The sequence below is a fragment of the Elaeis guineensis genome, chromosome 3, assembly GCF_000442705.2.
Source record: "Elaeis guineensis isolate ETL-2024a chromosome 3, EG11, whole genome shotgun sequence".
NCBI lineage: Eukaryota > Viridiplantae > Streptophyta > Magnoliopsida > Arecales > Arecaceae > Elaeis > Elaeis guineensis.
Window position 1 is genome coordinate 98,819,936 of NC_025995.2, and position 13,195 is coordinate 98,833,130.

Below are 13,195 nucleotides of genomic sequence, written 5' to 3' on the forward strand. Positions count from 1 at the left end.
AGACCAGTCATACCACTACAGCATCGAAATGACCATTAACGATGAGTAGATATCTAAGTGATTTCTCATGTTGGTCACGCTCAGTGTAAGTTATTCTCTAACAACCACCTGCACTCTCACCCTAGTGTCTCTACACTGCAGATTCGAAACTCATCTGTTCTAAAGGGAGGTGATCCGTACATCGATCTTGAATAGATTGATCACTGACTTCCGTGACGATCCTCCGATCGAGAGTATTCAAAAATTAACTACTAATAATGTATATCTCAAATTTTCAATACCTTAAGAATATACAAAATCATCTTTGTTATTTTCTAGGATAAATCATGGACACATAAGACATGATTGGTTATAAAGACTGCCCATCAAGTACAAAATATATCCTAGAGAAAGGTATGTATTAGCCAAGATTGACTTCTAGGACACACATCTAACATAATGCTACACATATTTATGTGTTACTTAATTATGAAGAGCTTGGACCATTTATAGAGTAAGTGTTGCATTTTTTTTATTTATAATATATATCAAATATTAAATTATTTAGATTAATTATGTGTGACTAACATAAGTACAGTCGATACGAGTTATATGTCAGAGCATGTTCACCTCGTATTATCGATGCAAAAGTTGAGAAATTGCGTGAGCGAGAGTTTGCAAGATGATTGAAAATTTTGGTTAGCCGATAACGTACTCTATATAATATTTTGTTTGTTGATCATCCTTAAGTTAAATGATTGTGATAATTATTTCTTAAAAATAGGTGAAGAGTAAGAGGCATCGATTTGATTGGCATATCATGAATATAGCATAAGGCCAAAATCTAGGAGTTACAATTTTCAAAAGATATTTTGTCGATGGTTTCAAATTCCACACACTTGAATATGGTATCAATAAACAAACAATAAATAGTGGCATGTGTATAAAAGAAAGTTGCTATAATGACTTTGAATGTGATTATATTATGGCATGTTAATTGAGATTTTAGAGTTAACTTATTATAGTGCTGGAAACAAGATGGTGTAATTTAGATGCGATTGGTATGACACTAAGAGAGGCATAAGAGTGCACCATGATCATGGTCCCATAAATGTGCATAACAAATTATGATTGAATACCAATGAGCCTTTTGTATTAGCACAATAAGTGCATCAAGTATATTACATCCTTTATCCGTGCAATAGCAAAGAGACATATGAATGGTAGGCAATATGTAAAGCTAAAGCTAAGAATTCCTTTAATATCCCTTTAGTGGATAGAGGTGATGACAATGTATCTCCGGATATTGATGTGTATCAAGAGGATGATATCGCAAACCCATCTATAGTTTAGGCTAATGAAGAACTTGATGCACCCAATTTGCTAGTTGATTTCTTTCAATATGAAATGTTTGATGATGATAAAATATGTAAGTTATGACAAAGACTAGAAGAAGCATTGGTAGAAAAAGAAGAGGAAGAAGAAGAGGAGGTTGAAGAGGATGTAGAGAATAAGGAAGAAGAAGAATTTGGAGACGATGATGAGTCTGATGAGGAAAAAAATGAGTTTGAGTAGCCTAATAGCGATAATGATTGATTTGTATAATATTGCTATCCATATTTAAATTTAGTTACCGTATAATAAATTATCATATTGAATTATTTATAATTATATATATATATTGGATAATTTTGATCACAATTTATCAAATATTTATTTTAACTATTTGATCTATGCTTATATTGTGGGTTTATATTATATTATTACAAATAATGTATATGATCTTAAGTTAGATTCATCATATATAATATTTAGATCTAATCTTTGTATATGAACAGGGATAATGACACATGGTGGAGCATATAGACTTGGTCAAAAGAGTGGTAGAGGAAGAGATGCATCCTAACAACAGCTTCAAGATGAACATGATGGGGATAGTGGGAGATTCCCACAACGATCCACTCATAGGTAATTTGACACATCTCTACCTGCTGAGGGGCATGGCTTATTACCCATAGAGGAGCCCTCTATCAATCCTTCACCTCATATGTCTGACAGTATAGGTTCGATTGATTCTATGTATACCAGAGGATTGAACCAGTCAGCCTCTGAGCCAACCATTGAAGCAGATAAAATTTTTATTATAGTGGAAATGAATAAGTTTTGTAATTATGTGTTCTTATTTGATATTTATTTTTGTGGTTATTTTGTATAATTAATTTGGTTGATGGCTTATGTGCAAATTCATCAAGCCTGAGGTATCACATCAGATGATTGTTTGGCTAAAGTAGTGTTTTAAAGAAGCTTGGTCTTTGTGGGGATCGGTGGAACAAACAACCAAAGATGAGTTGTTGTGCAGATTTGAAGTGATGTATTAGATTTTTACTTAGTTCATAGCATAAATTATTATAATAACATAGTGTAAGTCTTTGATATGCTTTATAGGCAAGGCACAGATGGTCTCTAACAGAAGATTATAATGTTAGAAAATGCTGGATGAGTATCAATAAATATCTACTTATTGGCATGATGAGTGAGGCATGAAAGAAATGTATTAATGAGTTAAAGGAGATAAATCCACAACCACACTTACAGACATGATCGGCAAAGTTCATCCAAGTTGGATAAAGCAAGATATATGAGATGAGTTGTGTCAAAAATATTAGCTAAAGGATAAGTGGCAGCAAAAGTCTAAAGCTACTAGAAAAAATCGAATGAAACAAAAAGAGGTATTGATCACCAAGCATTCAGGGGATTCCATTCTTTTTGTGACGTATAAGAGAAGGATGGTAATTTATTAAGTATTTCTCTATTGTTATTTATGTTTATATTCAGTCATATTTTTATGATATAATAACTTATTGCAAATGCAAGAAAATGGTGTAAAACCTATTATTGCAATACTTTTTGATCGCACCCACAAGAAGAAAGGGACAGGAGAGTTTGTGGATGCAAAATTCAGAAAAGTTAGTGTAGGTTCTTAATTTTATATCTAGGTATATCTATATGTTAATATATATTAATATATGTGTATCCATAATTATAAGTATTGAATGGTTAGGTATTAAATTAAATGGTTGGTTTGCATTATTAACAGGTTATGTGTTTGTTATTTTGGAAAGTCAAAATTTTAAGATAAACTCTGCCAAATTTTTGAGAAATATCTAATAGATTTTATATATTCAAATTTATAGAGTTAGGGTATTACAATAATAGATAAATTATTGTTATTTTGTTTATCTTGTTTTTATGAATATCATCCATGAAATTAAGATATTTATTTATTTATTTATTTTAAATCCTGAACCTTTTTAATGTTTAATTGTAGAAAGTATATAAAGCTGCTCTTATAAAAAAATATGGCTCAGAGATTGATTCAAAACCTTCATTTGATGCTACTATGTGGGTGAAAGCCACATGAGGTATTTCTAAGAACAAGGTGTATAGATTTGGACCACATGCACATTCATCCAGCATACTCGTGAGGACTCCTACATCATGTTCTACTTCTCAATCAGGTGGTCTTTCAAGAAGTATATCCACCGCGTACTCCGCTGCTCAAGGAGCTATGGAGATGACATAAGAGCATATTGTAGCGGTTTTCATGAACCCTCAACATGGAGAGATGCTATGATCTCTTATATCTAGTCTTGATTTTACATTATCTGAATAGTTGTCATCTTCTCCACAAGAAGGAACCGAGCCCCCTCTAACTGATCCTTCATGTGATTGATGTTTGATTGTCAACTTATTAGGTGTAATCTTATGTTTAATGTTGGATACTAATTGGAGTTGAGTTATTTAATATTTTGATGTGATATTTTTGCTTATGAATTGAAATCTTGATGGATGCTAAACTTATGTTTTGTGGATGTTTTACTAAAATTTATCTGTTCAAATATATTGTTGTATTGCTTTGTGCTATAGAATATTGAATTATGGCTGATATGTTGAGAATTAGGATATATACAGGCTTGCTACTATATTTACAAAATAGTCTTTCAAGTGGAAGCTTTACTAAGAGATTTGTAAAGAAAATAAAATGCTAGATGAAAACTTTATCAAGAGACTTTTTAATAAACCTTAAACCATCACCAAGGGATTGCCGAGGGTAATCACTGGGAGATCGGTGAAGGGTTACTTCCTCATAAATCATTCAGCTGGCCAATTTTTAGCGAGGGATATTTTCTCAATGTATCCCTTGGCAATTATCGAGAGATTTTCGAGTGCATTTTGGTTGGTAAATCTCTTGAAAAATAGTTGGTTCTGAGCAAATGACCTTCACTCTCACCAAGAAAAATTCCTTCGCTAATATTTTTCGATCTCTTGATAATTACTAAGGGATTTCTGAGAGAGATTTTCACCAACATCATATATTCAAAGGAACATATTTTTTTAAAAAATTCCTTGGTGAATCTCTTTACCAACGGATTTTTGACTTTCACCAAAGGATCTTGTACCTTGCTAAAAGGCTGATTTCTAGTGATGTATTTTCGGTATTTTATGTCTGTAGTTAATTAGAGTCCTGTAATTGTTAATCCAACTTTGTATTAATGAAGCAGGTTGCTCCTCATTTTACCAAAAATAAAAAAAAATAGAGTGTTTGTGAGCATATAAGAGGCATATGAAAGTAATGTAATTTGGGCGAACCAACCTAGCATCTCATCAAACCATTCTTAATAAGAAATTATCAGTTAGAATGATTCTATTATGTATATCATGTACCATCCAATAATAAATCAGCATATTATCTATTATTAGAAAAAGATATATACATTGTTATCCAAATTTGATTGAAAATTTTAAATAAAAAATATTTCACTGTTAACTATGATTGGCCGGCTGATAATTTTACTATTTTGAAAGAAAAAAATTAAATTTATTTTAATAATATGTTGGCTTATTATTGGATGATATATATATATATATATATATATATATATATATATATATATATATATATATATATATATATATATATATATATATATATATATATATATATGATAGAATCAGTCTAATTAATAATTTTTCGTTCCGGCCTTCCATCCTCTAAGTAAATCTCAAATCTTATCGTATGATATTTTTCTGATATTTTCTCATGGACAACTGTAGATTAATAATTTGAATTTCATCGCTGGCTGGTAACCCTCCAAAAGAAGTGACGCCCCGTCCTACGGTGTTCATCGAAAAAGACGGTCCTCTCCATGGCTATATGAAGCTCGGTTGCCAAGCTCTTTGCATCTACCAGAAACAAACCAAGCCCAGTAGGCCACCCACAAAGAAGAAAAAAAGGCAGCCCTTTCGGCGCGTGCATACGCACAGAGAAAGAGGGAGACAGAGAGAGGAAACATGGGTTCCATCCCAGAGAAGCCTCATGCAGTGTGCATCCCCTACCCAGCCCAAGGCCACGTAACTCCCCTGCTGAAGCTAGCCAAGCTCCTCCATGTCCGTGGCTTCTACATCACCTTTGTCAACACCCACTTCAACCACAAACGCCTCCTCAGGTCCGGAGCCATCTCCTCCCTCGACAGCCTCCCGGACTTCCGCTTCGAGTCCATTCCGGACGGCCTCCCTCCTTCCGACGAGGATGCCACCCAAGACGTCCCCTCCCTTTGCGATTCCATCCCAAAAAATTGCCTTCCCCCTTTCCGTGACCTCATAACAAAGCTCAACGGTCCTTCCTCTCCGACACCCAAGGTGTCGTGCATAGTTTCCGATGGGGTCATGAGCTTCACCCTCGATGCTGCGAAGGAGCTCCGAATCCCCGAGGTCTTGTTCTGGACCCCTAGTGCGTGTGGCTTCATGGGTTACCTCCACTACCAACATCTCACGGAAAGAGGCATCGTTCCTCTCAAAGGTTACCAGCTAACTTTTGATTTGTTAAGTTAAACCAACAGATACCGCCACAATATCGATTCATCAATACTTACTGTTCTTTCCTCTTAATTGGTGCGCAGATGCCAGTGATCTCACCAACGGATATCTCGACACACCCATCGATTGGATACCGGGGATGAAGAATGTCCGGCTAAGGGACTTGCCCACCTTCCTTCGTACGCTGGACCCCAAGGACATCATGTTCAATTACTGTAATCGTGAGGCCCAGAGATCATCCATGGGGTCGGCGATCATATTAAACACCTTCGATGAATTCGAACGTCCTGTATTGGATGCGATGGCATCGATGCTCCCTCCTATCTACACCATAGGCCCTTTATCCTTGCTCTCTCGCCAAATTACCACGGGCCCTTTAACATCGATAAGCTCGAACCTGTGGAAGGAGGACACAACTTGCTTGGAGTGGCTCCAAGGGAGAGAGCCCGGGTCGGTCGTGTACGTGAACTATGGAAGCATTACGGTGATGACGAACGAGCAGCTAATCGAGTTCGCGTGGGGGCTGGCTAACAGCAAGCATGATTTCTTATGGGTGATCAGACCTGACCTTGTGAAAGGAGACACAGCCGTGCTTCCACAAGAGTTCTTGAACGAGACCAAGGAGAGGGGTCTGCTGGCGAACTGGTGCCCGCAAGAGGCGGTGCTATCGCACCCGTCCATCGGAGTGTTCTTGACTCATAGCGGATGGAATTCGACGCTGGAGAGTATATGCGGTGGAGTGCCGGTGATTAGTTGGCCATTCTTTGCTGAGCAGCAGACCAATTGCAGGTATGCCTGCACGGAGTGGAGCATCGGAATAGAGATTGATAACAACGTCAAGAGAGGGGAGGTGGAGAGGTTGGTGAGGGAGATGATGGAAGGGGAGAAGGGAAAGGAGATGAGGAGGAGGGCGGTGGAGTGGAAGGAGAGTGCATTCAGAGCAACGCAACCAGGCGGTTCCTCTTTCCAGAATTTCGACAGGTTGGTCAAGGAGGCACTGCTCTGAAGAAAATCCGTTCATATAGATAATTTGTCCGATGTATGGAACTTGGAGTTATGGAACAGTTTGTTCCTTATGGTTGTAATATGTGTTTTGATCCTGCTATGGATTTAGAACAATAAAATTATCTTGTTCCTTGCAATGATACACCCGGATGACACTAGCTCTACCGATAAACTTTTTTTTTTTTTTTGATGGCAAACTCTACCGATAAACATTGCTTGATCAAAATATATGAGGACAGTAAATTATCATATGGGTGCTAATTGATATGTAGTTTATCACAACAGTTAATTCTCAATGGTCGGGACATCTTTTTGAAGATTGGAATGGCCAATAAACAAATCTCACGCATGCTCGGCTGGGAGTATACGCCTTTTTTTTTTTTTTTAATAAGCCGAATTTATTATACCAATTTATATAAATACATCCATGAATAACAGAAAATAAAATTCTATAAGAGTCAAGTGAAAAATTCTAACTTGGCTCTAAAAAATCCTTTGTTTCAGAATTTTGTCCAAATTTAATTTTCTAGAGAGAAATGATTTATTTTCTAGGGCCAAGAAAGGTATTATATCCAAAGGCTCATGGCTCGTCATATGAAATATTGTCTACTCACAATTTTATTCTTCCTCCATGAGATTTCATCTCCTATAAAGAAGAGCCTCCCTTTACTCACAATCAATGTTGGATTAATGATGCCATCCCTTCATCACCATAGCCTCTCCAGTCAAGGAGGAGCTGATCACTCGCTTGTACCCAAAAAAAAAAAGAAATCTAAGTATGGATAGGAGATGTATGATAGTCCGTGAAAAGCATATCAGCTTTATGGTGGGCACCAATATTACAGCCAAAAGCTCATGGCTTGTCATGTAGGGTATTGTTTGCGCTAGCCTATGTGCCTCAGAGTTTTGGCCTGCAAAAGATGCCTCGTAGGGAAGAAAAAGTTTCATTTTCTATAAGCTAGAGACTCCTTTAACTCATAATCAATATGGGATTAATGATGCCATCCCTCCATTACTACAGTCCCTCATTGGCTATAATATTGACGCTCACTATAGAGAATATAGTGACGGAAAGACTGTACCTTTAATCTCACATTGGTTATAAGTCAAGAAAGACTTTAATTTATAAGAGATGAAACCTTCTTTCTCTCATGAGATGTCTTTTGAAGGACAAAACCATAAGATCTATAGACTAGAACGAACAATACCTTATGTAACGAGCTATAAACCCTTAGCTATAACAGATGAGATTCTAGGTTTAAGATTATATCTTAGCCGATCGATAATCATTGCTTCTTCAATTGATTGGTGTTACTAACTATTCTAAGACTTTAGAAAAGGTCCTAATGTCTAAACCCTAATGATGCCATATTATCATGATATTGTTAAAATAAATTATATATATTTGAAAACTTGCCGATTTGATAAGGTCGCATCAATTTACATAAATAATGGGACATGCTGGGATAATTCAACCGACCTCCGATTTCAACTCTAAATCGACCTCATAAACACAATATGTCGACTAACAATCAGTTGACCGACCGACAATCGACTATTCTCAGCCATCAATGAACAACCATGACAACTCAGTTAATATCTGACTGATGACCATCGATATATCAGAGTTACCGATTGATACTCATTCGGATCTCCATGACTACCAACATACTATTATTACCGACATATAGTCGGTTTATCTTTTCACGATCACATAATGTCGGAATGTACGGAATCCACATATGAATAGCATTGGTAAGATATTTTTGGGTTGATATTCTGTCTTTCAAAATTTTTTATCTATTGTTCATTATTTTTTATTGATTTAAATATTGAAGAATCTTCGTCGGATATAATTTTGATTAGTATAAATTTTTTTTATAGATGCTCCTCTCCGATGATGGAGATTGATCGTAATAGAATAGAAACAGTGCATCTACGTTGAAAGACCGACCGTGATGGATAGGGATGGTGATAGCCTCTGCAAATTGACGAGGATCGTGCACAGTATAAGTGCCACTGGCTCCCTAATATCAATGGTCGAGATAGCGACCGACATGGAATGGCGCATTACTCAGTGAACCAGGGAAGGTACATCTTCTCTTTTCGCACTAAATTTATTACTATCTTCACGGCATCTGATTATTTAAACAAATTTGTTCCAGCCGTCTCAAATTTTAAAACACACACCATGTGTCGGTCAATGGATGGCATCAAATCGAGGCATCTTTTATGCTCCAGTGAGACACCAAGCTCCAGATGGATTCAAATTGGCATGGCATCAAATCGAGGCATCTCTTGCGCTCGAATGCGACACCAAGTACCAGATGGATTCACAGGAGCAAAGTCGGGATCACATGTACTGAAATTTCAATGCGCATGTCTGACCTCATTGTCTGGTCACAAGTAAAATGGCAGAAACCTTTGTTAATTTTCTGCAACGGTACTTGAATAAGTGGTGCGGTTGCTTTTTGGCATTCTTCAAAAGTCTCTACTTGTGGGTCAAACTTTCAGTGCGGCAGAAATGCATGGCCGGTTAAAACTTTATTGTCTTGTAGTCCATGGACTACCAATGTTTGCATCATTTATTATATCACTAGCTTGCAACACTGACTTGATCGGAAGGCACTCGATCCGCCTTCTTAGGTGCTGTTGTACTATCCAACCAATATTAACCATTTCATCTTGACCAAAATGTTCTTCACTTCCCCTCCTGGAGTCCAGGGACCCCTAGCTCCATTCTCAAACTTACTTGCACCAACGTCGACTTTTTCGCCATTAGTTTCCAAAATATACAATTTTACTACCTCTGCCAGCTACTCTTGAACGCGTCAATTTAATCCTACTCCTCCACCAACATTGATGGATATATACATATATATATATATATATACAAAAGTTAAAACAACGTGAACTTTGCTGTCATTTTTTGCTTATTCTGCTTGTTGATCAATATAATCAACTAGAGACAATGAATGTTCAAAATTTGTAGATAAAATAATTATTGGATTCAACGAGAAGCTAGCAAGAAGTCAAGTGGGGGATGCAAGGGATGATGCAACTCATTTTGGATTTCTCCTAGCAATAATAAAGATCCAATATGTTGCGGAGGCTAAGGTCAACATCATGATTCCCAGACAATGAATCCATTGCCCTGCTCTCTATCTTTTGGGAAATTTTTTTAAAAAAAAAAGAAAAAAGACATCGGTAACAGAATATTCAATGGTCCTTGTCGTGCATGGGTGGCAACAGATCAAACTACAAGAGATGGGTCTCCACGGCTAACCTCCCCGTCCATGTAGATATTTTATCAACTGGTTTTTTCTTGTTTAATTTGACGAACAACCGAGCGACACAAAGATATTTTATCAAGTGGTCTTTTGTCGGTCTCTCCTGGCACATGCGGAGACCATGACAAAACGGCCACCCCACCTCTCGTCACTGCGCCGAAGATTCCGTAATCAAACATTACTTGAGAATTTGACGGTCTTGACACGGAGTCCCAGTCAAGAATCCAAAGTTCTGGGTTAATTAATCTGCATTCCATCGTTATTGGAGACGCGGTTCATGAAGTTCCTATTGCGTAATCAACCATGTTTCTTTGTATTACTCGAAAGCATTGCGTACTATTGCGTATTGGACCATGAGACCTTCACATATTATACTACTGTCTCCTGTATCTTGGCCACTTCGCATCCGTGCGAAGTCTCTCAAACTGATGGGAATATGATCAATAGAAGGAGAAAATGAGGATTTTGATGAGATCAAACATGTCACAGTTTCGACTAGCATAAAACTATTATCATCCTTGCATCTAACCTCCAAGTGGCAGCTGCCTGATAATGCCTTGCTTGATTTCTAATAGCCAGTATCCATCCAGGTCCTTTTCCGGATTAATATAGATCTGTTGCCGTCCTTGCATCTAATGCCTTGTAATAGCTGCCCGCTACAAGTTGTTTTCTAATAGCCAATATCTATCCAGGTCCTTTGTCGACATTTTCGGCAGTTTGTTTTTTTTATGCGGAGTCGCTGCTTACGTGCTGTGAACCAGGACAGGCAAGAAAGCTAGCAGGGACGGTTTGGCCCGACATGTGGTGTTCAACGGCTAGCCGGGTCCAACCCCACAAACCCAAATCTAGGGCGGCTGCTACAGGAAAAGTCTGCGCTTGCGGTCAAGAAACAGTGGACCGACTTAGGAACCAACCACGCAAAATTAGTTGCAGTGGTCTTAGCTCGCCCCCATTGACGAGCGCGACACGATTTCTACGGTGATGAGGGCCACCGGTGATGCCGATCCCCCGCGATAGGGACGCGGGACCACAGTCCCATTGTCGTTTAGCATGGCAACGCAAATCATTTTCAAATAAACAAGCTGATGTAATGACCAGTAATTTTCCGTTGCAACGGTGATACCGTATCATCCCGTATCATCGTTATAACAAATCAATCAATAATTAAAAATAAATAAAATATAAAAAAATAATATAAGATATTATTTACGAGAATCAATGAAATATATCGGAACCAATGAAATATAAAAATTTTCGTTAGTTTATTATAGATTTAGCACGGTATCACCGTTGCAATGAATATTTTTTTTGCAATGATGATGATAATGATAATAAAAATAGTAGTAATTATGATAACGAACGTGTTGCCTCCAATTTCAGAATTGCGAGTTCTGCTCTGGTTTGATTGGTTGCTGAAGTTGTTGTGCTAAATTTAGGGAGTTTGGCTTTGTAGGCCAATTATTTTTGATCTGCTCATTTCTATCTCTAGATCTGCTTAGAGAATGAAGAATTTTTGCAGGCATCCAAGTCATTAAGGATGCATTGCACCATATTATCTTGACAATTTATTGCTATAACAAAATGTATCCAAAAGTTTACAGTTGCATCTACTTGGATTGTAACAGTTGCATTGACAGCAATAGATATATTATTATTATGTAGAATAAAAACAGCTAAAGTGAAAAAAATAAATTAATAAATAAAATTGTACATGGAGACTAGGCCTCAAATGCTAAATATAAAATAGCAACCAAACAGATGATTGAGGGTTAAATTAAACCCCTTTAGCCGTCTGATTGGGGAAAGAAATGAGATTCAACAATAAGTACTAGAATGCTGCTTATATTTTATTAGTTTTTTTCTATACCAAAAAAAAAAAAAACATGAAAGGATATTCAGAAGACTACCCGAATTCATTAAAAGAAAGAAAAAGTACATTAGAGAAGAAGGAAAATAGAAAGAAAAAATAAATGCAGGAGAACCAACAAGCACAACTAGTCCATGCAATAGTGACTAGCCCCAGGCCGACAAATTATAGTAGCCCATCAACCGTAGAAAGCCTAAATAAGTCCAAGCCCAACTAGCTTATCAAATTCACAGTGACATCCAGCCGGTCTCCATCGAGATGACTTTTTGCAGGACTTTAATCCTGGAAGTACCGTTCGGATGAAAGAAAAGAACTCTTCTTCACGTCATTCATCGTTGGACCTTCAACCGCTTACTTTAAGATCTGTATAGATGGATGAATTCAAAGTGTCTGAGATCCGTATGTAATACAATGTCGAGCTCTATCATGCAAAACATCTTCCAAACTGCTCCTCATCATCCTCACATGAGACTACTTTCCAGTCCGGTTCTCCCATATTCTGCACTCTATTCTTGTATTTGGTTGGAGTCATCAAAGAGGGATAGAGTTAGAACAATCGATTGCCTCCATTCAATTTTTGGTCCAAAAAAATCTTAATGATGGATGAAACAGATAGATTGTCAATCTATCTTGGCCCTCCAATTTATACCATCTCAAATTAAAAAAATATAAAAATAAAATAAATTTTTATATCGATATAATTATCTCTTATTAATTTTTGAGAGAATCTCTATACTTATTCACTTTTCATTCGTTATGTACGTGTGCGTGTTTGTATGTATGTTTGTACGTGTGTGTATATAATTTTATCAATATTATTTATCTTATACTATTAAATTTTATTAATAATTATTTTAATTTAAATATATAATTATTTTATAATTACAAATAAATAATTTGAATTATCTTCTTTTCTATTTATATTCACTAATTTTAATTAATTATTTATATAAAATTAATTAACTGTATAAATTAAATTACAAATTAATTAGTTATTTATATAATTAATATATATATATATAAATAATTTATCCATATGGTTAATTTATAAAATTATTTATTAAATTAATTAAATATTTATATAATTTAAATATTTATTAAATTAATTAATTATAAATTTTATAAATTTACATATTATCTTTTTTTTATTATAAATAAATATTATAAATTGATGATG

General features: G+C 36.1%; 1 protein-coding gene across 1 annotated transcript; it reads left to right on the top strand.

The window, feature by feature from the left end:
- The first annotated feature begins 5,207 nt into the window (after window positions 1–5,207).
- LOC105041939 (7-deoxyloganetin glucosyltransferase) lies at window positions 5,208–6,998 on the top strand. Its single transcript, XM_019849431.2, has 2 exons — window positions 5,208–5,839; window positions 5,940–6,998. Exons 1-2 carry the CDS (start codon window positions 5,332–5,334, stop codon window positions 6,860–6,862), a joined length of 1,431 nt encoding a protein of 476 aa, XP_019704990.1. The 5' UTR covers window positions 5,208–5,331; the 3' UTR covers window positions 6,863–6,998.
- The last annotated feature ends 6,197 nt before the right edge of the window (window positions 6,999–13,195 follow it).